The sequence below is a fragment of the Megascapheus bottae genome, chromosome 17 (assembly GCF_031878675.1).
Source record: "Megascapheus bottae isolate mThoBot1 chromosome 17, mThoBot2.hap1, whole genome shotgun sequence".
NCBI classification, from domain to species: Eukaryota; Metazoa; Chordata; class Mammalia; order Rodentia; family Geomyidae; genus Megascapheus; species Megascapheus bottae.
In genome coordinates, this window is record NC_143525.1 from 42,521,831 (window position 1) to 42,548,928 (window position 27,098).

The 27,098-nt window shown below is 41.5% G+C and overlaps 1 protein-coding gene across 3 annotated transcripts; it reads left to right on the plus strand.

Moving 5' to 3' along the window:
* Rad51c (RAD51 paralog C) lies at window positions 1-27,098 on the plus strand. 3 transcript variants are annotated; one of them, XM_090351749.1, is made up of 9 exons: window positions 1-440; window positions 3,105-3,363; window positions 5,751-5,917; window positions 9,034-9,167; window positions 10,729-10,860; window positions 17,343-17,409; window positions 19,208-19,268; window positions 24,960-25,023; window positions 26,086-27,098. In XM_090351749.1, the coding sequence occupies exons 1-9, from the start codon at window positions 431-433 to the stop codon at window positions 26,185-26,187; spliced, it is 996 nt and encodes a 331-aa protein (XP_090207875.1). In that variant the 5' UTR covers window positions 1-430; the 3' UTR covers window positions 26,188-27,098. The 3 variants fall into 3 exon arrangements, with proteins under 3 accessions (XP_090207875.1, XP_090207873.1, XP_090207874.1); XM_090351747.1 differs by lacking the exon at window positions 1-440 and adding an exon at window positions 684-835; XM_090351748.1 differs by lacking the exon at window positions 1-440 and adding an exon at window positions 684-835 and having other exon boundaries at window positions 24,963-25,023.

Here is a 27,098-nt window from a genome sequence, read left to right on the forward strand (position 1 = left end):
CACCCCTGCTTCGAGGCTGGCTGTGCATCCACTTTGGGCTTTCTGGTGGTGAATTGGAGATTCAAGTGTCTCGCCCACTTGGCTGCCCAGGCTGGCTTGGAACTATGCTCCTCAGGTCTCAGCTTCCTGACGTGACAGGTGTGAGCCACCAGCGCAGCAGGGTTTCCTTGTCGCTCCCGCTATCCCCCCTCGGTGGGGAGATCTCTGTTGAAGACTGGGAGACTTCCACCCCACAGGCCGCGACAGAGGCGAGGAACTGTCAGAGATGAGGCCACAGGGCCCAGCTCTCCATCTCAGCGTTTCCACTCATCTCTACCCAGCCAGAGCGTACTTTTTGGCTGGAGAAATCGATTTTTTTTTAAATCATTTTCCACTTTATTAAAATACAATTTACATACAGGAAACACAAGAAGGCGCGCACATTTAACATATGAGATTCGGTGAGTTTATCTTTTATCTTTGTCGGTTGTGGGGCTAGCGCTCCACTTGGATGAATAAATCTTTAAAGCCATTTGTACGAATTCCCAAGGCACCGGCCGCCCGGGTGGGAAAAACTACACGGTTTGCACGTGCAGCGGAACCTGAACGCCTCGTGCCACCAGGCGGCGTGCCCCGCCCCTTCGCCCGGACGCACGACGTCACACGGCGTAGCGCGGCGGCGGCGGCGGCGGCGGGCGGGCGTGGTTTCGGGCCGCGCGTCTGCGCTTCGCTTTAAAAATGCAGCGGGATTTGTTGAGTTTCCCGCTGTCTCCGGCGGTGCGGGTGAAGCTGGTTTCTGCAGGTTTCCAGACTGCAGAGGAGCTCCTGGAGGTGAAGCCCTCCGAACTGAGCAAAGGTAAAGGACTCCCGCAGGCCAGCCGCTGCACACCCGCCGCCCCCGGGGCGGCCGCCGCGGGCCTGAGAGCGCGGCTCTCCGCCCGTCTCCGCATTTGCAATGCAAAACCGCCACTTGGCTCCACTTAGAAGTTGGTCGGATGGTTTGGTGAAGAGCGGTTGTGACAATAATGGACTAGTTGTTTCTCTGTGTCATTGTCAGCTTAGGGGCATTATCTCGTTTGTGCTCCAGAGAGTCCTGTTTCTTTCTTTTGAAATATTTTGTTTTTGTTATTTTAAAGTCTCGTAAGTCAGGTAATGAGTACATTTTCTTTTATTTATTTATTTGCACAATGTCACCCCTTCCTTCGCTTTCCAAGTTTTTCCCTCCGCCCTGTTTCTTGGATTATTATTTAGTATATTTATTTATTTTGCCAGTCTTGGGACTTGAACTCAGAGCCTGGGCACTTTCCTTAGGTTTTCTCAAGGCTAGAGCTCTACCACTTGAGCCACAGGAACACTTCCTGCTTTTTCTGAGTATGTGGTACCGAGGAATCGAACCCGGGTCTTCGTGCATGCTAGGCAAGCACTCTACCACTAGGCCAAACTCTTGGATTATTATATCAAGCATATAGATGAGAGAAAAATCTTTTTTCCTCGTTTTCTCTCTCTCTCTGTCGTCCTGTCTTGTCCTGTCTTTTCTCGTGGTGCTTGAACTCTAGGCCTGGCCCCTGTCTCAGCCTTTTGGGCAAGACTAGCGCTCTACCACTCTGAACCACAGTGCCACTTCTGGTCCTTTTGACAAAAGCTTCACGAGGACTTTTCTGCCAGGGCTAGCTTCCAACCATGATCTTCAGATCTCAGCCTCTTGAGTAGCCAGTATTACAAAGGGGTGAGCTACCAGTGCCTGCCCCCTCTTACTCTGGGCCTTACACTTGAGCCACGCCCTCACTCCACCTCTCATCTCTCTTGGGTGGGTGCTGGGGCGGGGGCACTGGGACTTGAACTCAGGGCTTAGCGGTCTAATTTTTTTCTTTCTTTTTTTTTTTGTGTGTGTGTGGGTCATGGGGCTTGAATGCTGGGCCTGGGCACTGTCCCTGAACTCTTCAGCTCAAGGCTACCGCCCTACCCTTGAGCTACAGCCCCATTTCCGGTTTTCTAGAGCTTAATTGGAGATAAGAGTCTCACAGACTTTAGTGCCCGTGCTGGCTTTGAACCTTGATCCTCAGATCTCTGAGTAGGTAGGATTACAGATGTGAGCCACCTCACCCGGCTTAATTGGTTTTTTATTTTTATTTTTTTGGTCTGTCACGGGGCTTGAACTCTGAGCACTGTCCCTGTGCTCTTCAGCTCAAGGTTAGTGCTCTACTACTAGAGCCACAGTGCCACTTGCAGTTTTCTGGTGGTTCATTGGAAACAAGAGTCTCACAGACTTTTGTGCCCGGGCTGGCTTTGAACCGCAATCCTCAGAGCTCAGCCTCCCATGTAGCTATAATTACAGGCATGCGCCACCAGTACCAAACTTTTTTTTTTTTTTTTTTTTTTTTTTTGTGCTTGGCATCTCTGTCTTAAGCAGCAACTCTCATTTCTATTTCCCATCTTGAGGTTAAACTTCCTGGTAGCTCGATAAGGAAATAGTGGAGCTAGCATTGGAGACTACATAGGCTGTTCAGTTTAAAGAATCCATATGGTTGGGGATTCAGTTTCACAATTGAAGGCTTCAAGTAAAACTAGAAACACTTAAGTGAGAAAGGGAATAAATTACTCCTATAGACCTGGAGAAAGCAGTAGAAGCAGTAGAAAGAAAATACCCCTTCCTTCCCTTCTAATTTGAAATTCGGTGAAAACCCCCAAACCTCATTTTCCACAGTAGAAACCATTATATTCTGAGTAGAAACCATTATATTATGAACTACAGAAATTGATGATATGCCTAGACCTGTGCATTTGTGGAGGAAAATAGAATAGAATTTTAGAACATTTTCCTCCCGCCCCTCGCACACACCTCAACACTGGGGATTGAACCCAGGACCATCTGCTTGCTAAGCAAATGCTCTATCATGGAACTGCACTCCCAACCTTTAGCATCACTCTTTTTATCTGAAAGTTAAAGTTAATTAAGACAACCTGTTATTACCATGTTAGACTTTGAAATCTCTGTAATCATTTAAAAGAATATTTTCATTTTCTCTAAATAGTTGTACAGAAGGGTTACCACTTAACAGATTCGTTTATAAGTGCAGTGCATCTTGAAAAATCACTTTTTTTTCTTTTTCTCATTTTACTTACAGAAATTGGGATATCAAAAGAGGAAGCCTTAGAAACCCTACAAATTATAAGAAGAGAATGTCTCACAAATAAATCAAGATGTGCTGGTACATCTGAGCCTGGCAAGAAGTGCACAGCACTAGAACTTCTTGAGCAAGAGCACACTCAGGGCTTTATAATTACCTTCTGTTCGGCACTAGATAATGTTCTTGGGGGTGGAGTGCCCTTAATGAAAACAACAGAAATTTGTGGTGTTCCAGGTGTTGGAAAGACACAATTATGGTAAAATAACATGATTTTCCTCTTTGTGTGTATCTGTGTATTGCACATGGCCAGTACTGGTACTTAAACTCTAGGCCTCATGCTCTCACTTGGCTTTTTCTGCTCACAGCTATTGGCCTATAACTTCGCTTCCAGTTTTCTGCTAATTACTTGGAGATACCCACCTTAAGGATTTTTCTGCCTTCACCTGTCTGTCCACTGTGCTTCAAACCTTGATTTTCAGCTTCCTGAGTAGCTAGTATTATAAGCATGTTATCCTTCATGAGAGTGGGCTTAATAGCATTAATTTTTTTTTTTTTTTTTTTTTTTTTGCCAGTCCTGGGCTTGAGCTCAGGGTCTGAGCACTGTCCTTGGACTTTCTCAAGGCTAGAGCTCTACCACTTGAGCCTCAGCACCACTTCCGGCTTTTCTATATATGTGGTACCAAGGAATCGAACCCGGGTCTTCATGCATGCTAGGCAAGCACTTTAACCACTAGGCCAAACTCCCGGCCCTTAATAGCATTAATTAATGAAGTATTGTGCTTTGAGTTTATAGTCAGGAGGCCAAAAAGGTGTGGATGTGCTATTGATTCTTTTCTTTTATCTTTTTGTTGTTGTTGTTAGTGGTAGGTCTTGAATTCGGGACCTAGACTCTGTCCTTGACCTTCTTTTGCTCAAGGCCAGCACGTTACCACTTTGAACCAATATCACCACTTCCAATTTTCTGGTGCTTAATTGGAGAGAAAAATCTTACGGGCTTTCTTGTTGAGACTGGCTTTGAATCACTATTCTCAGATCTCAGCCTCCTGAGTACCTAGGATTACTAGCATGAGCCACCAGCACCCAGCAATGAGATTGAATTTTATTTGTGCAAATGTATCAAACGAAAATTCAGTTTACTAGTTCACGCAGCAGTGGCTGAGATTGAGATATAGAGAAATTTTTTCCCCAGTCCTGGGCTTGAGCTCAGGGCCTGAGCACTGTCCTTGGACTTTCTCAAGGCTAGAGCTCTACCACTTTAGCCTCAGCACCACTTCTGGCTTTTTTCTATGTATGTGGTACCGAGGAATTGAACCTGGGTCTTCATGCATGCAAGGCAAGCACTCTACCACTAGGCCAAACTCCCGGCCTGATTTTTTTTTTTTTAAGTGGGTTATGGGGCTTGACTTCTGGGCCTGGGTGCTGTCCCTGAGCTCTTCAGCTCAAGCATACTGCTCTAACACTTGAGCCACAGTCCCACTTCCATAGCTAGTGGATTTTGATTCAAGTCCAGCTTAGGCACAAAAATTTGAGAAACTATCTTTAAGTAGCAAAAATTCATGCTGGAGACATGATTCAAGTGGTATAGTATCAGCCTTGAGCATACCAACTGAGTAAACTGAGTAAACTCAAGGACTTGAGTTCAAGGCCAGGACCAGCCTCTCCACCCCCCAAAAAATCAATTTTCCATTTGTGTTTGCCTGGTACCACATTTTAATAAATTGATAAAAATTATTTTAATGTAAAATGTTTCTTCCATAATATTACAGTGGGTCACTAGGGCAAATAAGCACTCATTTACTTTATTAATTCACTTATGAGATATTTTGAGTGCCAACTGTGTGAAATTAGATTTACATATGATAATGGATTCCATTTCCAGAAGCCTAAAAACCATTAAGAAGAGCCGGGCACCAGTGGGTCACTCCTGTAATCCTAGCTACCTAGGAGGTGATCTGAGAATCAAAGTTCAAAGCCAGTCTGGGTACAAAAAGTCTGTGATACTCTTATCTCCAATAAACCACCAGAAAATTGGAAGTGGTGCTGTGGCTCAGAGTAGTACATTGTTACTCTTGAGCTGAAGGGCTCAGAGACACCACCAAGGACCAGAGTTTAAGCTCCACAGCCAACCAAAAAATTAAAAAAAAAATACAATAGACCACGTAAGAGTTCATATCTAAGTTTTGTAGGCACACCCTCCAAGTAATGCAGGTTATCATTTAATTTTGTCTCCCTTACTCCTTCCCCTCTTTTTTTTCTAATAGTATTAGGGTTTGAATTTAGGACCTCATTCTTGATATACTTGCTTCCATGGCTGATACTCTACCACTTGAGTTATACCTTTAGCCTAGCTTTTTATTGGTTATTTTGATGATGGAGTCTCCTGGACTTATCCACCTTGACTAACTTTGAACAGTCCTCTGAATCTCAGCCTCCAGAGTAGCTGGGATTACAAATGTGAGCAACCAACAGCCAGACGTGTGTGTGTGTGTGTGTGTGTGTGTGTGTGTGTGTGTGTGTGTGTGTGTGTGTGTGTTCACAAACTTCCAGTGCTCTAACTGGTCATTATTTGAAGTTCGAAAACTCTGCTTTAGAAAGTCATGATAATGATTAGTCATTGGACTTATTGGACTTATTTCTCTGCAGTATGCAGTTGGCAGTAGATGTTCAGATACCAGAATGTTTTGGAGGAGTAGCAGGTGAAGCAGTGTTTATTGATACAGAGGGAAGCTTTATGGTTGATAGAGTGGTAGATATTGCTACTGCCTGCATTCAGCATCTTCACCTTACAGCAGGAGCACACATGGGAGAAGGTAGGTTAGCAAATTATCCTCTTTTTTTTTTCTTTTCAGTATAATATAATTTCTATCTCTTAGACCTCAGCAAGAGACTATTACAAACTTGAAGTGTGATGACATGATAGTACTGTGGCTCACGCCTATAATCCTAGCTAATCAGGAAGATGAAATCTGAGATCTTAGTTCAAAACCAGCCTGGGTAGGAAAAGTCCTTATGACTCTTTCAGAAAACTGGAAGTGATACTGTGAATCAAGTGGTAGATCACTAACTTTGAGCTGTCTTAAGCTTTTTCAAGGCCAGAACTCAACCACTTCAGCCACAGCACCATTTCTGGCTTTTACTATGTAGTGCCAAGGAATAGAACCCAGGCCCTTGATGCATGCTAGGGCACGTATTCTACCATTAGGCCAAACTCTTGGCCCAATGTAATATATTTTCTTGATCCATTCCTCTATTGAGAGTCATCTGGGCTGATTCCATTACAGCAGGTCCAGAATAAAAGTCCCACGACCAACCCCCACCCCTTAAATATATATATATATATATATATATATGTATAACTCTCATACCTAAGTTATAAACAAATATTAATATGAAATTGGCCTTTTCTTCCTCATTTGGAATACTCTCTAACTGCAGAAACTTTGGACAAAATCTGTACAAACTCTCATCTTCCAGCTTGGCAGGTCTAAGTCGACGTACACCTTCATATAAGTAAATGTTGTTAAATGCACTTGGTTAGTATTGGCTCTTCACAATGAGTTTTCACCATCAAAAAGCTAAAGGTAAATGGGCACCAGTGGCTCATATCTGTAATCCTAGCTACTCAGAAAGCTGAGATGTGAGGAAAACCGTTTGAAGCCAGCCTGAGCAGGAAAGTCGCTGTGAACCTCATCTCCAATTAACCATCAGAAAATTGGAAGTGGTACTGTGGCTCAAAATGGTAGAACACTAATCTTGAGAAAGCCTAAGGACTGGCAAAATAAATAAATTGACACTGACACTTTGAAAGGTCTTCATGCATGCTAGGCAAGCACTCTACTACTAGGCCAAACTCCTGGCCCTCGTGTTTGTATTTTGAAATTCTGAAATGTAGAGTTGTTGGTTTTTTTTTTTTTTTTTTTGATCTGTTTATTTGTTTTGTGTGTGTCTGTACTAGGGTTTGAACTCAGGGTATCTAGTACTCACTTGTCTTTATTTTATTTATTTATTTATTTTTTGCCAATCCTGGGGCTTGAACTCAGAGCCTCTGCACTGTCCTTGGACACATTTTGCTCAAGGGTAGCACTCTGCCACTTGAGCTACAGCACAACTTCTGTTTTTTTCTGTTTATGTGGCACCGAGGAATTGAATCCAGGGCTTTATACACGCTAGGCAAGCACTCTACCACTAGGCTACACTCTTGGCCTCATTTGTCTTTTTTTGCTCAAGGCTGAAACTATTACTTAAGATACACCTCCACTTCCCACTTTTTCTGCTTAATTGGAGATAGAAATCTGCCCAGGTTGGCTTTATAACTCAGTCATTAGATATCAGCCCCCAAAGTGGGTTAAGATCACAGGCATGAGTTATTAGTACCTGGCTATAGTTTTTTTGTTTTTCCTTTTTTCTATGTATGATGGTACCGAGGAACTGAACCCCGGTCTTGGTGCATGCTAGGCAAGCACTCTACCACTAGGCCAAATTCCTGGTCCCTGGCTATAGTTTCTTGATTTTATTTATTTATCTTTAGTGGTTCAGAAAATTAAAAAATTCATGTAAGGCAAATAGTCTACCACTGATCCCAGACTCTTTCTTGTTTAATATACCATTCAAGGAAATATGCTTCATTTTTAATATTTTTCATTATAACTAGTTTGTAGACCTCTGTAAAAAACAGGAAAGAGAAGCTTCCATTATTATTCCTGTTCATTCAAACTCAATAACTGCAGTGTGAAAAGGCAGACATTGGAATTCTGTTTTTATTAGAGAGTAAGAAATTTCTAGGGCCGGGAGTGTGGCCTAGTGTAGAGTGCTTGCCTAGCATGCAGGAAGCCCAGGGTTTGATTCCTCAGGATCATATATACACAGAAAAAAGCCAGAAATGGTGCTGTGGCTGAAGTGGTAGAACTCCGGCCTTGAGAAAGCCCAAGACAAGTGCCCAGGTCCAGAGAGAGAGAGAGAGAGAGAGAGAAAGGGAGGGGGAGGGGGAGGGAGAGGGAGAGGGAGAGGGAGGGAGGGAGAGAAGGAAAGAAAGAAAGAAATTTCTAGATAGTGTATTGTAAGTCAACAGTGGAAAAGATAATAAAGTAGCAAATGGGTACTGGTGACTCACATCTGTAATCCTAGCTACACAGTAGGCTGTGATCTGAGGAATGCAGTTCGAAGCCAGCTCTGGCAGGAAAGTCCATGAAACTCTCATCTCCAATTGACTACCTGTAAAAACTACAAGTGAAGTTGTGATTCAAAGTGGTAGCGTGGGGGGGGAGGGAAACGGGTACCAAGACATGTGAAAGGGTATCAATGTATGTGAATTAATGCACCTTCTATCTGGCAAATATCATGTAACCCTTTTACTAATTACAATTAAAAAAAAAAAAGTGGTAGAGTGCTAGCCTTGAGCAAAAAAGCTCAGGAACAATTCCTAGGCCCCAAGTTCAAACCCTAAGACCAACCAAAAAAAAAAAAGGAACGCAGCAAGTGGTACAGTGCTACCCTTAAGCACAAAAGCACAGCCCTGAGTTCAAGCCCCAGGACGGGCACAAAAAAGAGAGAGGGGGCCAGGAGTTTGGCCTAGAGTGCTTGCCTAGCCCACACGAAGACCCGAGTTTGAGTCCTCGGTCCCACATATATAGTAAAAAGCCAGAAGTGGTTCTGAGGCTCAAGTAGTAGAGCTTTAGCCTTGAGAAAAAGTCCAAGGACAGTGCTTAGGCCCTGAGCTCAAGACGAGGAAGGGCAAAAAAAAAAACAAAAAACAAAAAAAGAGAGAGAGAACCAGAAATATAAAATATTAGTTTACAGTAATGTAGCTATATGTTTGTCATCTTTCACAGTAAACAGGTTAATATACATAGCATTATTTAGAAATATTTTCTAGCTATCAACATATCAAAACAAAACTATTAAGATTTTTTTTTTCTGTTTGTTTCAGAGCATCAAAGAGCTTTGGAGGATTTTACTCTTGAAAATATTCTTTCTCATATTTATTATTTCCGATGTCATGATTACACAGAGCTACTGGCACAAGTTTATCTCCTTCCTGATTTTCTTTCAGATCACTCAAAGGTATATCAAATTATTGAAAAATAACCAGATATTGGGGCTGGAAGTTTGGCTCAGTGGTAGATGATTGCCTAGCATGCACGAAGACCCAGGTTCAATTCCTCAGTACCACATACATAGAAAAAAAAGCCAGAAGTGGTGCTGAGGCTCAAGTGGTAGAGCTCCAGCCTTGTGAAAGTCCAAGGACAGTGCTCAGGCCCTGAGCTCAAACCCAGGACTGGCAAAAAAAAAAAAAAAAAAGATATCTTTGGAGATTTTTGATAGACATTAAAAGGATAATTAGTGTAGTAACATTATTTATTTTGCCTATATTATATACTATTTAAATTACACACATACACACACATATACACATGTTTAGGTGTACATCTGTGTTGTTTTTCTTTTTTTTTTTTTTTAAGGGGGTTGGTCATGGGGCTTGAACTTGTCCCTGAGCTCTTCAGCTCAAGTCCTACCCTTGAGCCACCGCCCCACTTCCGTTTTCTAGTGATTAATTGGAGATAATCTCTTGGCTTTGTAGTGCCTGGGCTGGCTTTGAACTGATACTCTCAGCCTCCTGAGTAGCTAGGATTACAAGTGTAAGCCACCATGTGGCTTCCGTGTTGTCATTCTCTCTCTCTCTTTCTCCCCCCCCCTCCCTCTCTCTCTCTCTCTCTCTCTCTCTCTCTCTCTCTTTCTCCCCCCCTCCCTCTCCCTCTCCTCTCTCTCTCTCTCTCTCTCCTCCCTCTCTTCCCTCCATCCCTCCTTTCCCTCTCTCTCTCTCTCTCTCTCTCTCTCTCTCTCTCTCTCTCTCTCTCTCTCTCTCTCTCTCTCTCTCTCTCTTTCTAAGTGTGTGGTCCAGGAATTGAGCCCAGGTCTTTGTTCATGCTAGGCCAAACTCCTGGTCCTCACTTCTGGTTTTTGAGTGGTTAATTGGAGATAAGAATCTTAGGGTGGGGGCACATTTGGGAGCAAGTGTGGCCTAGTGGTAGAGCATTCATGAAGCCCTGGGTTCAGTTCCTTGGTACCACATACATAGAAAAAGCCATAGTTCAAGCCCCAGGACTGGAAAAATATAAAGTGCTAAGTTATAAGACAAAGACAATTATTTTCTTTTCTTTTTGAGTTACTGTTTCTCAAGTTAGTAAATTGTCAAAATAGAGTTTACTATATATATATATATATATTTTTTTTTTTTTTTTTTTTTTTTTTTTTGCCAGTCCTGGGCTTGAGTTCAGGGCTTGAGCACTGTCCTTGGACTTTCTCAAGGCTAGCACTCTACCACTTGAGCCTCAGCACCACTTCCAGCTTTTTGCTATGTATGTGGGGTACCAAGGAAATGAACCCGGGTCTTCGTGCATGCTAGGCAAGCACTTTACCACTAGGCCAAACTCCCGGCCGAGTTTACTATATTTTAAATTTTGGCAATTATTGTAGAAATTATTACATGAACAGATTTATAACTTTCCAAGAGAAAACCTTTATAAATAAAGTCCTGGATTTTATTTCTATAATGGAATATGCTTTTTGGATGCCATTTTATATTTAACACCAAAACTAATATCATTGTCTGTTTTGGGTTTAGGTTCGTTTAGTGGTAGTAGATGGTATTGCTTTTCCTTTTCGTCATGATCTTGAAGATCTATCCCTTCGAACTCGACTACTAAATGGCCTGGCACAGCAAATGATCAGCCTTGCAAATAATCACAGATTAGCTGTAAGTATTACTGGTCAAGAGAGTTTTTTAGTTTGTTTGTCTGATTTTATAGTACTGGGTTTGAACTCAAGGCCTCATATCTGCTATTTGCTCGTTATTTGAGGGAGGGGGTGGAGACTGCTAAACTTTTTTGCCTAGGCTGGCCTCAAACTACGATTTGTCAGGTTGCATACAGTCTCTTGAGTAGCTAGGTTCATAGACTGAAGTCTCTGGCACCTGGCTGAGTTTGGGTGGTTCTGGGTTTGAACTCAGATCCTTAAGCTTGCTAAGCTGTTATGATACTACTTAGCCACATTTCTGGCACTGGTTATTTTTAGTATAAAATCTTGCTTCCTACTCAAGTGTCTTGAATGGTAGTCCACCAAGTTCTTTGCTTTCCTTAATGGGTAGGATGAAATGGATATACCACTTAGAGCTTCCCTTTATGCAGACTGAGTCCAACTATTTTTCTTCCTGGGCAGGCCTGGCAACACCATTTTCCCACTTTTAGCTTTCAAGGTAGTATGGAATAAGAGGTATGTGCCACTGAACTCAGCTATGTGTTGAGAAAGGTTTCATAAACTTTTTGCCCAAGCTGGCCCCAAGCCTCAATCCCCAATAACTTAGGTTTGTAGGCATGAGCTTCCCAAGTAACTTAGGTTTGCAGACATGAGCCACTACTACATGGTTAAGAGAATTTTATAGGGCTGGCAATGTGGCTTAGTGATAGAGTGCTTGGCTAACACTCTATCCCGGGGGTTTGATTCTTCAGTACCACATATACAGGAAAAGCTAGAAATGGTGTTGTGATTCAAGTGGTAGAGTGCTATCCTTGAACTAAAGAAGCCCAGGGACAGTGCTCAAAGCCCTGGGTTCATGAGCTCCAGGACTGGCAAAAAAAAAAAAAAGAGAGAATTTTAAATTAAGACTGTATAAAATATCACTATCTGAACATTATAAACTAGATTTTGCTTGAATAAATGGAAACAATACAGATGTGGATTTTTTTTTGTGTGGGTCACAGGGCTTGACCTGGGCCTGGGCGCTGTCCCCGAGCTCTTCAGCTCAAGGCTACTTCTCTACCCCTGGGCCTGGGCATTGTCGGTGAACTCTTCAGCTCAAGGCTACCACCCTACCCTTGAGCCAAGCCCCACTTTCTGTTTTCTAGAGGTTAATTGGAGATAAGAGTCCAGGTCCTGGGCCGGGATTTTGGCCTAGTGGTTAAAGTGCTTGCCTAGCATGCGTGAAGACCCGGGTTCGATTCCTCGGTACCACATACATAGAAAAAAGCCAGAAGTGGTGCTGAGGCTCAAGTGGTAGAGCTCTAGCCTTGAGAAAGTCCACGGACAGTGCTCAGGCCCTGAGCTCAAGCCCAGGACTGGCAAAAAAAAAAAAAAAAAAGTCCAGGTCCTTTTGTCCCCAGGCTGGCTTTGAACTGTGATTCTCAGATCTCAGCCTCCTGAGTAGCTAGGATTACAGGAGTGAGCCACATCACCTGCCCAACAGCACCAAAGTTTTATTCAAAATTTTAAACTACCTATTTGCTAATCACTCCCCATTCTGCACCCACATCCTACTACTGATGAAAGTACTCTTATCTGGATGTAATTGAAGACCAACTATTTTGATTTTTTGATTTTACTTTTATTAGAGAGTTGGTTTTTTGTTTTATTTTTTTACCAGTTGTGGGGCTTGAACTCAGGGCCTGAGCACCTTGGACTTTTCTCGAGGCTAGAGCTCTACCATTTCAGCCACAGCACCACTTCCAGCTTTTTTTCCCCCCTGTGTATGTGGTACCAAGGAATTGAACCCGGGTCTTTGTGCATGCTAGGCAGGCACTCTATTACTAGGCCAAACTCCTGGCCACTTCAGATTTTTTTTTTCTTTCTTTTTTTTTCTTTTTTCTTTTTTTTGCCAGTCCTGGGCTTAAGCTCAGGGCCAGAGGACTGTCCTTGGATTTTCCTCAAGGCTAGAACTCCACCACTTGAGCCTCAGCACCACTTCTGGCTTTTTTTTTTCTAAGTATGTTGTACCAAGGAATTGAACCTTGGTCTTTGTACATGCTAGGCAAGCACTAGGCCAAACTCCCGGCCCCACTTCAGATTTTTTTAAAAAATCGTACTCTTTTTGCCAAAACCAAAATATGGTTTGAATTATTTCTTGGTATTAGAATTTAGCATCATTAATCCTTGTGTCAGTTTTAGTTTAGACCTTCCAGTAGAGGGCACTCAAGACTAATGAATTGCATAGTTGCCTAGTTTCTTGTTTGTTTTGTGTAATGTACTCTTATTTTGGTGATGTGATGTTGGGGAATTAAAACTGGATTCAAAGCCAGACTCTAGAGGACCATGCCTATAATCTGCTACTCAGGAGGCTGAGTTCTGAGGATTACCATTCCCTGCAAAAATATCCTTGAGACTTATGTCCAATAAGCTACTCAGTAAAAGCTGAAAGTGGCACTATGGCTCAAGAGGCCTTGAGAAAAGGAATCTCAGGGACAGCACCCAGGCCCTGAGTTCAAGCCCCAGGACCAGGAAAAAACAAAAACAAAACAACAACAACCAAACCCACTGGATCTAACCCGGGCACAGTGGCTCACACTGCTCTGGAGGCTGAGATCTGAAGATCGAGGTTCAAAGCCAGCCCAGGCACTAATGTCCTGAGACTCTTATCTCTAATTAACCACCAGAAAACCAGATGTGGCTCTGTGGCTCAAAGAGTAGGGTGGTAGCCTGAGCTGAAGAGGTCAGGGACAGTGTCCAGGCCCGTAGCTCAAGTTCCACTACTCAACAAAAACAAACAAACAAACAAAAAAAACCACTGCATCTTCCTGGATGCTTAGCAGACTACTAGCTACCTGCCTGCAGGCCTAAGATTTTGGATTTAACCACTTCATCTTTTCTGATTAAGTAATACAAAAATAATATCAAATGCTGCAGTGTTTGTGAATGCTTGATGTAATGTGGAACAAAGTATATCCACATATATGATTGTATGATTAAAGAATTGATGTTGGGGGTTGGTCATAGTTCAAATGGTAGAGCCCTTTCCTAACAAGCACAGGGCCCTGAGTTTAAAACCTCAGTACTGCACCACCCCAAAAAGATAATAGCTGAGTGCTAGTGGCTCACACCTGTAATCCTAGCTGTTCAGGAGACTGAGATCTGAGGATCACAATTTGAAGCCAGCTCAGGTAGGAAACTCCAGGAGACTCATCTCCAATAAACTACCAGAAAACCAGAAGTGGCACTGGGGTTTAAGTGGTAGAGTGGTAGCTTTGAGCTGAAGAGCTCAGGGACAGCACCAAGGCTTCGAGTTTAAGCCCCATGACTGATCAAAAAAAAGAAAGAAAGAAGGAAAAAAGAAAATACTGTAGTATTGTAACTAATTGGCTTTTGAGCACTTGAAGCATAACTAATGCTATTAAGGAACTGAATTTCTAGTTGTTTTTCTGATCATGGGTACAAAAGCCAGGCCCTCATACATACTAGGCAAGCATTTTACCTGTGAGCTGTATCCCCAGCTTCTCTTTCACTTTAGTTATTGTTCAGATGCCTATATTTGGCTAATGGCTGTGAATTTGACAGCATACCTCTAAAGAAAAAGTATAGGCACAACTGACTAAAACTTTTCCAGTTTCTAGAGTTTAAACACTTGGTAGTATGTACAGTAAGAGAGATTACTCAGCATGTTGAAGATACTAGTTAGTCATACATTACAGTTAATTAACAATTAAAATTGCTGCTCAGTTTATTCTGAGATGTCTGGTATATGATAACAAATGAGAAAGGTACTGTGGTAATTATGGGGTGAAGAACTTAAAAAGATTATATTGTCCTTTTGGTATATGATTAAAATCTAGATGGAGGCTGGGTACCAGTGCCTCATGCCTGTAATCCTAACCACTAAGGAGGCTGAGATCTGAGATCTGGGCAAGAAAGTCTATGGAACTCTTTTTTTTTGGCCCCTTTCTCTTTCTGGCCCCGCTCGCTCCGGCCCCGCTCGCTTCCGCCCCGCTCGCTCTGGCCCGGCCCTGCTCCTGGCTTGCTCTGGCCCCGCTCGCTCTGGCCCTGCTCGCTCCTGCTCGCTCCGGCCCCGCTCGCTCCGGCCACCACTCGGTTGGGCTTTTTTTTGTTCACTTCAGCTCGGCTCGCTTCTTTCGCTCTCTGTCGCCGTCGCAGTCTTGTCTCTGCCACTTTTTCCGGTTTGGTTGTGTCTCGTCTCTGCCACTTCCGGCTTGGTTGTGTATGTGGGATACCGAGGAATCGAACCCGGGTCTTTGTGCATGCTAGTCAAGCACTTTAACCGCTAGGCCAAACTCCCGGGCCCTATGGAACTCTTATCTTCAGTTATACATATGCAAACAGTGCATGGTGGCTCACTCCTGCAATCCTAGCTACTCAGGTGGCTGAGATCTGAGGATCAAGCTTCAAAGCCAGCCCAGGCACAAAAGGACCTCAGACCCTTATTTCCAGTTAACCTCTAGAAAAAGGGAAGTGGGGCTTGGCTCAAGGGTAGGGTGGTAGCCTTGAGCTGAAGAGCTCAGGACAGCACCCAGGCTGAGTTCAAGCCCCATGACCAAAAAAAAAAAAGTTATGTATATGCATAGGCATATGCATGTACACATGTGTGCCAGAAGTGGGGCTGTGGCTCAAGGAATGGACTGGTAACCTTGAGGAAAAAAAAAAAAAGCTTAGGGATAGACTGTGATCCTGAGTTCAAGTACCAGAACACACACACACACACACACACACACACACACACACACACACACACACATATCTAGAATTAGATGGACCACAGTTCTCTCCCTTGTAGGAAAAAAAAAAATCATTTTAAGATATTACTGCAATAGGACCACGTAAATAGTTTCTTTTCCTTCTTTTTTTTTTTTTTTTTTTGTGCTGGTACTAGGTCTTGAACAAGGTCTGGGCCCTGTCCTTAGCTTTTTTTTGCTCTTCTTCTTGAAGCCCAGCTCTACTTTTGGCTGTTTGCTCATTAATTGGAGATAAATGTCCCACAGATTTTTCTGCTCCAGTTTGCTTCAAACCATATTCCTCAGATCTCAAGCTCCTGAGTAGCTGGGATTTTAGGTGTGACCTGCCTAAAATTTATTTCTTGAATAAAGATTTCTAGGGAGGCAGTGAAAAGAACTCCAATTCAGTCTCTCTAACTTCTGATTTGTTATGGGGAAAACTTCAATAATAATAATAGCTAAGGCTTGGAATAGTTGTGAAGATTAGATAAGATACTGAAAGTAAACATAATTTCTAGCAGGTATTTAGCATTAAATGTTCACTCCAACTGATGTTGTTGGTACTGTTTTGGACTTTTCTTTCTTTTTTGGCTTACACAAAATTTGAGTTTAGAAGTGCTAAAAAGTTTTCCAGTGCTACTAGTTATGAATTCTTTTGCTCTTTAGATATATATTTTTCATTTGGTCTATTTTTTTCTTTCATTTTTACAGTAATAATTTATTTTTCTTGAAATTTCATGGTCAATAAAATTAAGTTTCCAGATAACTAATTTTTATGGGTGTATTTTTTTAAATTACCAGTAAAATTCTCTTTCTCTCTGTCTCTGTCTCTCTCTCCCTCTCTCTCTCTCTGTCTGTCCTTCCCTCCTTCCCTCCCTCCCTTCCTCTCTTCCTCTCTCCCCCCCCTCACTCTACCAGTCCTGGGCTTGACCTCAGGGCCTGAATGCACTGCCATCCTTGGACTTTGTCAAGGCTACCACTTCTCACTTCTGGCTTTTTCTATTGAACCCCGGGTTTCATGCGTGCTAGATAAGCACTCTACCACTAGGTCAAATTCCTGGCCTCATATGAGTAAAATTTCTATTACCTAGTATATTTGTTTTTTTTTCCCCCACTGGTCCTGGGGCTTGAACTCAGGGCTTGGCCACTGTCCCTGAGGTTCTTTTGTTCAAGGCTAGCATTCTACCACTTGAGTCATAGCACCACTTCTAGCTTTTTTTGTTTATGTGGTAAGGAGGAATCAAACGCAGGGTTTCATGCATGCTGAGCAAGCACTCTACCACTAAACCACATTCCCAACCCCTTTTCTAAGTAGTTTATTTTTATTTTTTATTTTTTGCCAGTCCTGGGGCTTGAACTCAGGGCTTGGCCACTGTCCTTATTCACTTTTTGCTCAAGGCTAACGCCCTGCCACTTGAGACGCAGCACCACTTTTGGCTTTTTCTAAGAGTGTGGTCCCAACGAATCAAACCAAGGGCTTCATGCATGTTAGGCGAGCACTCTACCACTAGGCCAAACTCTTGGCCCTGACTAGTTTATTGGAGATAAGAGTCACAAGGACTTTCCTGCCTGGGCTGGCTGGCTTTGAATAGCAATCCTCAGATCTCACCCTTCTGATTAGCTAGGATTACAGGTATGAGCCACCAGTTAGTTTTCTTTTAACAGTTAGTACATTCAGAATACTGGAATCACAGGCCTATTACATGATCATTCTTAATAACTAACTTGCTTAATTTTGCTTTTGTAGGTAATTTTAACTAATCAAATGACAACAAAGATTGATAAAAACCAGGCCTCACTGGTTCCTGCATTAGGTGGGTAAAATATGAGATAGTTTTAGTTTATCACAATTTTTCTGTGTTGCATTTGATGCTTGATGAGTACTATAAGCTCCATGAAAGCAGAGAGTATTAGTTTTGGTAACTGATACATCTAGTTCCATGCACAAGTGCCCTGAGGTTACTTGACTGATGTGTTCATTTATTTCATACTTATTAAATGTCTAATAGCTAGCACCTGTCATGTTTGGTACCTGTCATATAAGCTTTCCAAAGATTATTCTTGTCATGTGAATATGAGGATCTCCTCACATTCTTAGATAAGAGGAAGAGTGACTATTGAAATACAAACTATAGTACAACAAATAAATAAGAATCTGTCCCTAGTCTTAGTTATTATTTTGTAAGAACACAATGCATTAAGATTTATTTCCACTAAAGTATGCTTTTTATTTTACTTCATTTTATCTTACTTTTTTTGCCAATTATAGGACTTGAACTCAGGGCCTACGCTCTATCCCTGAGCCTCTCTGTGCTCAAGGCTAGCACACTACCACTTGAACTACAGCACCACTTCCGATTTTTCTTTTTTCTTTTTTTTTTTTTTTTTGTAGGTAATGGGGCTTGAACTCTGGGCCTGGGTTCTGTCCCTGAACTCTTTAGCTCAAGGATACCACCCTACCTTTGAGCCATAGCCCCACTTCCCATTTTCTAATGATTAATGGGAGATGAGTCTCATGGTCTATAGTGCCTGGGCTAGCTTTGAACCTTGGTCCTCAGATCTCAGCCTCCTGATAGCTAGGATTATAGGTGCAAGCTACCATGCCCAGGTCACTTCTGAATTTTCTGTTTATATGGTACTAAGGAATCAAACCCAGGGCTTCATGCATGCTAGGCAAGCACTCTGCCACTAATCCATAATCCCAGCCCCAAATATTTTTGTTTTTGACAGTCATGTTGACAAGCCTTTGAAGTCTCAGCTACTTAAAAGACTGGGGTACAGGATTATTTGAACCCAAACATTTCAAGGCTAGTGAGACTCTTGTCTTTAAAAAAAAACAAAAAACAAGACTTGAGTTTTTAAATTCTTTTTCTGAATATCAGAAATATATTACTAATCCTAATGATAAAGAACGTTGATAAATATACTCACTAAAGCTGTAAAGTTATCTAGGCACTGGTGGCTCATACCTGTAATCGTAGCTACTCAAAAGAGCCTGAGATCATTGTTTGAAACTTGCCTGGACAGAGAAATCCGAAGGACTCTACCTCCTTTTTTTTGTCAGTTGTGTGGCTTGAACTCTGGGCTTGGGTGCTCTTCAGCTCAAGGCTACTGCTCTACCACTTAAGACATAGTGCCATTCAGGTTTTCTGGTGGTTAATTGGAGATAAGAGTCTCACGGCCTTTAGTGGTTGGGCTGGCTTTGAACCTTGATCTTCAGATCTCAGCCTCCTGAGTAGCTAGGATTACAGACATGAGCCACCAGCACCCAGCTTCCATCTCCTTTTAATGAGGAAAAAGCTGGGCTAGAGGCATTGCTCATGTGTCATAGTACTGGCTGATCAGGCAGACTGAGCAATTTCAAGGCCCTGAGTTCAACCTCAGGTATTTACAAAACAAAAAACAACTATAAAGTTTTTAAAAAGCAAATAAGAATAATCATTTGCCATATTTCCCTGTGTAGAATATTGTGCATGTCTCAGGGTTTCTGAGATCAACTATATTTTCATTATGTTAAATTTAGTAAAGTAGGATTTTAATTTGTTACAGGCATTTTAAGGAATTTATAAGTTAGTAAGTGATTGCAACAGTTATTATGTTTTCTTCTTTCAGGGGAAAGCTGGGGACATGCTGCTACAATAAGGCTAATTTTTCATTGGGATCAAAAGCAAAGGTCAGTATAAAAACAAGTTAATAATTTTGAGTATTAGTATTATTACAAATAGTAGTTTCTCGAGGTAGTCGCCAGGATGAGATTATAGTGACCCATGGACCTATGCTTTTGTGGCCTTCTTTGAAATCAGTTAGAGCAAACATAGAAACATGCTGTTACATTGCCCATTTAGAGACAGGAAATTCTTTGGAATATTTAAATGATGGGGTGCATGCACCTGAAACAAGTAGGTGGCTAAGGAATTGCCACCTTCTAACCCTCTTTGAAATCATTTATTAACCATGCACAAGGAGGTGGTACTCTGTGTTCCTGAGAGTGAAAGAATAAGATCAGGACAAAAGGGAACTTTTGAGGTTAGCTTTAGGACCAATTTAGGTGGAAATAGGATGTTTTTTCTTAGTTGCTTGATATAGTTCTTGTATGAAATTGTGTCTTTAAAATTTTTTCCATTTTCCTGTCCTGCTTTTATTACCCATGTACTTTACCTGCCTTTCATAAGTACTGTTCTTTAAAATAAAGCTATGGCAGCATGAAACCTTTGTGTTTGTTTTTAAAGCTGCTGAGCAAGTGAATGAACCAGCTTTCCTTTGCTTTAAAATAGGCCATTGAAAGCTATGAAGTCTTTTATTCTGCATTTCAAAAAATGTCACATTTATGCCAGCCTTTCTGCTTTGTTATTAATTGACATAACTTAGAGAATTTGGCATGGAAATGCACTAATAAAGGAGGAAACTGAAGCATATGTAGTCAAAGACAACAAAAAGGGTCACCTAAATACATATTGGGCCTGTTCAGTGATTTTTTTTTTTCTCACATTGATTTGCTCTACAAAATGAAGCAAATCATGCCTGGCCAAATTTAGATTTTACTGACTCTAATAGCAAAACTCACTATACTTTTCCATATACCTTTCAAAATTGTTCATATAGTATATGTCTCTTCTTCCTTCCTTTCTTCCTTTCTTCCTTCCGTCCTTCCTTCCTTCCTTCTTTCCTTTCTTCCTATCTTTCTTTTCCTGAACTGGTCTTGAACCACAATCCTTCTATCTGTATACCCATCGACTAGCTGAGATTCCAAGTGTGCCTTATTATGTCTTGTTTGTGGTAGTATACACCTATAACTTAGCTTTTTGTTTTGAATTGTGAATCTCTTGATCTCCCCCTGAGTAACTTGCCTTATGCCTACATTTTTTAAAAGAGTTAACCAGTGTGTAAATTCAACTTTTTGTAGATCTTTCCTAAGAAATTAGAGAATGGAGTTAAACACTGACATTGAATACAGATATATTTTGGGGAAATCTCTTCTATGAAATTTTTCAGCTGAATGCTGGTATCTTACACCTATAATCCTAGCTACTCAGGAAGCTAAGATATGGGGATTGTGATTTGTAGCCAGCTGAGGCAGAAAAGTTTATGAAATACTTTTTTCTGATTAACCAATAAAAAGTCAGAAAGAAGATAGGGCTCAAGTGGTAGAGTGCCAGGCTTGAGTAGAAAAAGCCAATCAAGAGTGCGAGGCACTCTTAGTTCATACACTAATTCAGCATAAAAAGAAAACAGTGGCCAGGGAGTTTGACCTAGTGGTAAGAGTGTTTGCCTAGCATTCATGAAGACTTGGGTTGGAATCCTTGTTACCACATACATAGAAAAAGCCAGAAGTGGTGCTGTGGCTCAAGTGGCTCTAGCCTTGAGAAAAACCCAAGGACAGTGCTCAGGCCCCCCCAAAAAAAGCACAACAAAAAATTTCCTGTATCTCCTCTAATATCACATTGCTTGCTTATGCAAGCAAGAAACAGAATTTTCTCGTATGACCCAGGAGGGCCTAGAACTTACTACTTTTCCTCCTTCAGTCTCCTAACAACTGGGGTTTCAGACATATAATACCTACCATTCCTAGAGGTACTAAGTATTTCATTAGGAACTTTATACATTTTTTTTCTGCCAGTCCTGGGCTTGAGTTCAGGGCCTGAGCACTGTCCTTGGACTTTCCTCAAGGCTAGTGTTCTACTCTGAGCCACCGCACCACTTCTGGCTTCTTCTATGTATATGGTACCGAGGAATTGAACGTGGGTCTTCGTGTATGCTAGGCAGGCACTCTTCCACTAGGCCATACTCTCGGCCCGGAACTTTATACATTTTAAATCATCTTTTCAATAACTGTTCGAAGAATCTATACCTTTTATTAATATTATTTTTAAGAATAATTGTTATTGTTATTATTTTGTTAGTCATGGGGCTTGAACTCTGGGCCTGGATGCTGTCCTGAGCTCTTCAGCTCAAGGCTATCACTCTACCACTTGAGCCACAGCGCCACTTATCCTTTTCTGGTGTTTAATTGGAGATGATAGCCTCCACACACTTTTGTGCCCAGACTCCTTTTTGAACCAAGATCCTCAGATCTCAGCCTCTTGAATAGTTAGGATTACAGGCGTGAGCCACTGCTTGCCTGGCTTTTTTTTTTTTTTTTTTGCCAGTCCTGGGCTTGAGTTCAGGGCCTGAGCACTGTCCTTGGACTTTCTCAAGGCTAGAGCTCTACCACTTGAGCCTCAGCACCATTTCTGGCTTTTTTCTATGTATGTGGTACCAAGGAATCGAACCCGGGTCTTCATGCATGCTAGGCAAGCACTTTAACCACTAGGCCAAACTCCCGGCCCTTTTTTTTTTTTTTTTTTTTTTCCAGTCCTGGCCTTGAGCCCAGGGCCTGAGCACTGTCCTTGGACTTTGTCAAGGATAGAGCTCTACCACTTGAGCATCAGCACCATTTCCGGCTTTTTTCTATGTATGTGGTACCAAGGAATCGAACCCCCCAGGTCTTTGTGCATGCTAGGCAAGCAGTGTACCACTAGGCCAAACTTCTGCCCCCCCCCCTGCCTATTTTTTAATAATTATTTTATTTTTTGCTAATGTAGTAGCAAGGAATCAAACCTAGGGCCTCATTCATGATAGTCAAGCACTCTGCCACTAAGCTACATTCCCAACCCCACCTTTTATTATTAAAAGAAAACCAAGGCCAAGAAAATTTAGCCTAGTAGTAACAGCCTCTGTTTATTCAATATTACTGTTTTATGCAAAGCAGGGTTATATATATTTATTGTTTTTTTATTTTTCAAATAGTTATGAAGATAGTTAGTGTTATCTTTCTTATTATGAGAGTCTATTCCTTTTCTCTGATATTAACTTTCCAGAAGGTACATGATTGTATTGATTGCTTATAAATCAAGAAGTATCATTCTTATTCTCTTTTTAAGTAAAATCCTTTTCTCTTGTGGATATATGATAAGTAATGTGCATACTATATAATAAGACAAGTTGATCTCATTTATTAATTAATATTTAATATAGTTTTATCCTTTCTTGCTTGAAATAAGTATCTTTTAAGTCATTAAGGTTACATGAATTTGTTTTGTGGGGGTTGTAGGGGTTTGTTTGTTTTTTTTTTTTTTACATTTTGTCTGTTCTGGGATTTGGGTGCCATCCCTGAAGTTTTTTGTGCTCAAGGCTAGTGCTCTACCACTTGAAACATAGCCTCACTTATAGCTTTTTATGGCTTAGTAAAGAGTCTCAAAAACTCACAAACTGGCAAAAAAAGTCTCACAAACTTTCCTGTCCTGGCTGGCTTTGATGGACAATCCTCTCATCTCAGTCTTCTGAATACTAGGATTACAGATGTGAGCCAACAGTACTTGGTGTTATTTTTTTGTTTGTTTATTTATAGCTGCTGATGATTGAACCAAAGGCTGTGTAAGGCAGGCTAAGTACATGCTCAGCTACTGAGGTGCCTTCCAGCTCCAAAGTTACATAAAATTATACATGCTTTTTTGTTTGTTTGCCAGTCCTGGGGCTTGAACTCAGGGCCTGGGCACTGTCCTTAGGCTTTCTTAAGGCTAGAGCTCTACCATTTGATCCACAGCACCACTTCTGTTTTTTTCTGTGTATGTGGTACCGAGGAATTGAACCCAAGTCTTCGTGCATGCTAGCAAGCACATGCTTTTTTTTTTTTTTTTTGCCTGTTCTATGCTTGAGCTTAGAGCTTGAGCACTCTCCTTGGACTTTTTCAAGGCTAGAGTTCAACCACTTGAGCCACAGCATCACATCCAGCTTTTCTGTGTATGTGGTACCAAGGAATCGAACCAAGGTCTTTGTGCATGCTAGGCAAATAGTCTTACCACTAGGCCAAACTCCTGGCCCCATACATGCTTTTTAAAATCCAGTTTATCTTGAAAGGATAGAAATAGGAATTTATACTGGAGGAGCCAAACAACTAAAAACCATGTAATAGGCACATTTATATTGAGAATTGAACTTAGATCCTTTATCCTGTACCAAACCCTATCCTTTACCAATAAGATCTGACTTAACTTTTGACTAATAATGGAATAACCTTCCAAAAGTTCTTAAAAGAAATGCTTGTGTCTGTGTCCTTATATTATGTGAGTTTTCCTCTGATTTGCATATTCATGATAATATGAGGCCAAGATTGTTCAGAACGATACTATTCTTTGCCAAGAAGATCTGGTGTGGTAGAGTGGAGTAATACATCACACCCCCTCACAGTGTTTCATATGTGTGCTCAGCTTTAGAGCACAAATTGTGCTTCTATCTTGTTTCTTTCTGACCCAAACTATGTAGTTCAGCCATATGTTAAGTTTCATCTCAGTAGGGGCCATGAGCCAAGTGATTTTTTTGGTTTAATTACTCATTTATATTTCTTGAGATGTAGACATGACATAAAAAATTGTTTTACCTAGAAATTCGAGTTTTTCATCCTGGAAACTTCAAAACCTAGTCTGTGTGTGTGTGTGCGCGTGCGCGCCATACGCACACACCAGTCCTGATGCTTGAACTCAGGGCTTTGACACCATCCCTGAGCATTTTTGTTCAGACTTCTGGCTCTTCCCCCCACCAGCCCAGTTTATTGTAGATAAGAATCTATTGCATTTTCTTGCCTAGGCTGGCTTTGAACTCTAATCCTCAGATCTCAACCTATGTACCTAGGATTACAAGTGTAAGCCGCCATTGCCCAGCCTTTTTAAAATTTCATCTTTTCTCCTCTCTCTCTCTCCCTCTCCCTCTCCCTCTCTTTCTCTCTCCCCCTCCCCCCCCCTCTTTTCTGCTCCTGGGGCTTAAACTCAGGGCCTGAGCACTATCTTTGAGCTTTTTCCAGGTTAGCGCTCTTTCACTTGAGCCACAGCACCACTTCCAGCTTTTTCTGTGAGAGAGACCCTGTCTGGTCTTGAACTCTTGGGATCAGGCAATCTAGTCTCAGGTACCCAAACAGCTAGATCTATAGGCATCTCCTACCATGCCTTACAAGGGAAATACTTTTTATTTTTTATTTTATTTTTTTGGCCAGTTCTGGACTTGAGCTCAGGGCCTGAGCACTGTCCTTGGGACTTTTTCAAGGCTAGAGCTTTACCACTTGAGCCTTAGTACCACTTCCAGCTTTACATATGTGGCACTGAGGAATCGAACCCGGGTCTTTGTGCATGCTAGGCAAGCACTCTACCAGTAGGCTAAACTCCCAGAAGGAAATACTTTTTATATTTTGTGATTTATATATACTTTTTATATTACTTGGTTTCTATATAACAGGAGAATTATAATAAAAATGATCAATTTTAATGATAAAATCAATTATCTGAGCTAATTAAAATTAGATGTTTGTATATATTCTTCTCTTTCTCTTTTTAAGCAGGTTGGCAACGTTGTACAAATCCCCATGCCAGAAGGAATCTACAGTACTGTTTCAAATTACAGTCAGTATAATTTGATTAGAGTGGGATTTTGGTGTTGATGGGCAGTAATTATCCAAAGAAAACATTTACAACTTGCTTGTTAACTTTTTTTTTTTGCCAGTCCTGGGGCTTGAATTCAGGACTTGGACAATGTCCTTGAGCATTGTAAAGACTAGCACTCTCCCACTTTAGCCACAGCACCAGTTCCAGCCTTTTCTGTTTATTATGATTCTTTTTCCTTTGTTTTTTTTTTTTGGGGGGGGTGTGGTTGGTCATAGGGTTGGTCTGGGCCTGGGTGTTGTCCCTGAGCTCTTAATCTCAAAGCTACCACCCTATAGCCCTTGAGCCACAGCACCACTTCCAGTTTTCTAATGGTTAATTGGAGATGAGTCTCACAGATATTAGTGTATCTGCTGGCTTTGAACTGTAGTCCTCAGATCTCAGCCTCCTGGGTAGCTAGGATTACAGGCATGAGCCACTGTGCCTGACTCTTTTTTCTTTTTTGATCAGTCCGGGGCCTGAGCTCTAGGCCTGGGTGCTGTCCCTGAGGTCTTCAGCTCAAGGGTAGTGCTCTACCACTTTGAGCCGCAGAGCCACTTCTGGTTTTCTGGTGGTTAATTGCAGATAAGAGTGTCAGGGACTTTTATGCCTGATCTGATTTTGAACCATGGTCCTCAGATCTCAGCCTGGACCTGGGGCCATTCTGCCCCTTGAACTACAACCCCAACTCCAGTTTCTTGTGATTAATTGGAGATAACAGTCTCATGGATTTTAGTGCCTGGGCTGGCTTTGAACCATGATCTGAGCCTCCTGAGTAGCGAGGATTATAGGCATGAGCAACTGTGCCTAGCAACTAATTACTTTTTTAAATGTGTGGAAAATCAATCTTTTAACTAGTCTTTTTTTTACCATTTAATATATTTTTTATTGTAATTAATAAAAGGGTTACATGATATTTGCCAGATAGAAGGTGTATTAATTCACATACATTGATAGCCTTTCACATGTCTTGGTACCCATTACCCTCCCCCAACCCCTTTTAACTATTCTTAAAGTATATTTGTATTTTTCCTCATCTTGTAGCCTCAAGGATTTAGAGATGCTGATACCATTGAATGTTCATCACAAACAGAAGTTTCATCAAATTCCCGGAAACGGTCACGAGAACTAGAGGAAGAACCCTAACTCTCAAACTAATTTCAAAGTAGTCGGATATACGGAGGATGCAATATTCAGTTTGGACAAATTTGTATTTTTAATATTAAACTACTTATTGAAATACAAAAACTGGTATGAATGAATAAGGATTATATAAAGTAAAGGAAAATACTTAAGGATTATGCTTCTCTGAAAAAGGTCTGATAAAGCAGAATGTACAGTGACATTTTTACTAACATTCAGTGGGAATGATGTGGGTACCTTTTCCAAATGTGATAGCTGAACTCACATGGCTTATTGAATTCACTATTCTGACTAGCACATTTCATCAATTACTTAGAAATCTTAGGAATAAAACATTTTCATAGTCCTATTTTTCTCTTTAAATGTAGCTATAAAAATTTTTTGTTGTTTTTTTTTTGGTCATGGGGCTTGAACTCGAGCCTGGGCACTGTCCCTGAGCTTTTCAGCTCAAGGCTACCACCCTGCCTTTAAGTCACAGCCCCACTTCCTGTTTTCTAGTGATTGATTGCAGATAAGAGTCACAGCTTTATAAGGTCCTGGCTGGCTTTGAACCGTTACCCTCAGATCTCAGCCTCCTGAGTAGCTAAAATTACAAGTGTGAGCCACTGTGCCTAGCAAGAATTTTTTTTTTTAATATTATTGTTTGGGTAACATATAGAACAGTTACAGTTACATTTGTCAGGTAGTAGGTACAATACTTCTTGAACCTTGATACCCCTTCTAATGTTTTTCTCCCACTTTCCCTTCCCTCACCCCCATAAGAATTCTTTAAAATGCCTATTACTGTAAAGAGAAGCCATTGTGGGCCAAGAGTTTGGCCAAGTGGTAGAGTGCTTGCCTAGCATGCATGAAAACCCGGGTTTGATTTCAGAAGTGGTGCTGTGGCTCTATTGGTAGAGTTCTTGCCTTGAGAA

Excerpts from the sequence above, each read along its gene's own strand:
- Rad51c (XM_090351747.1), top strand. The coding sequence starts at position 718 with ATGCAGCGGGATTTGTTGAGTTTCCCGCTGTCTCCGGCGGTGCGGGTG. Across the intron at positions 3,364-5,750 it reads GTTGGAAAGACACAATTATG|TATGCAGTTGGCAGTAGATG; the intron begins GTAAAATAACAT and ends ATTTCTCTGCAG. Across the intron at positions 25,024-26,085 it reads CAGTACTGTTTCAAATTACA|CCTCAAGGATTTAGAGATGC; the intron begins GTCAGTATAATT and ends CTCATCTTGTAG.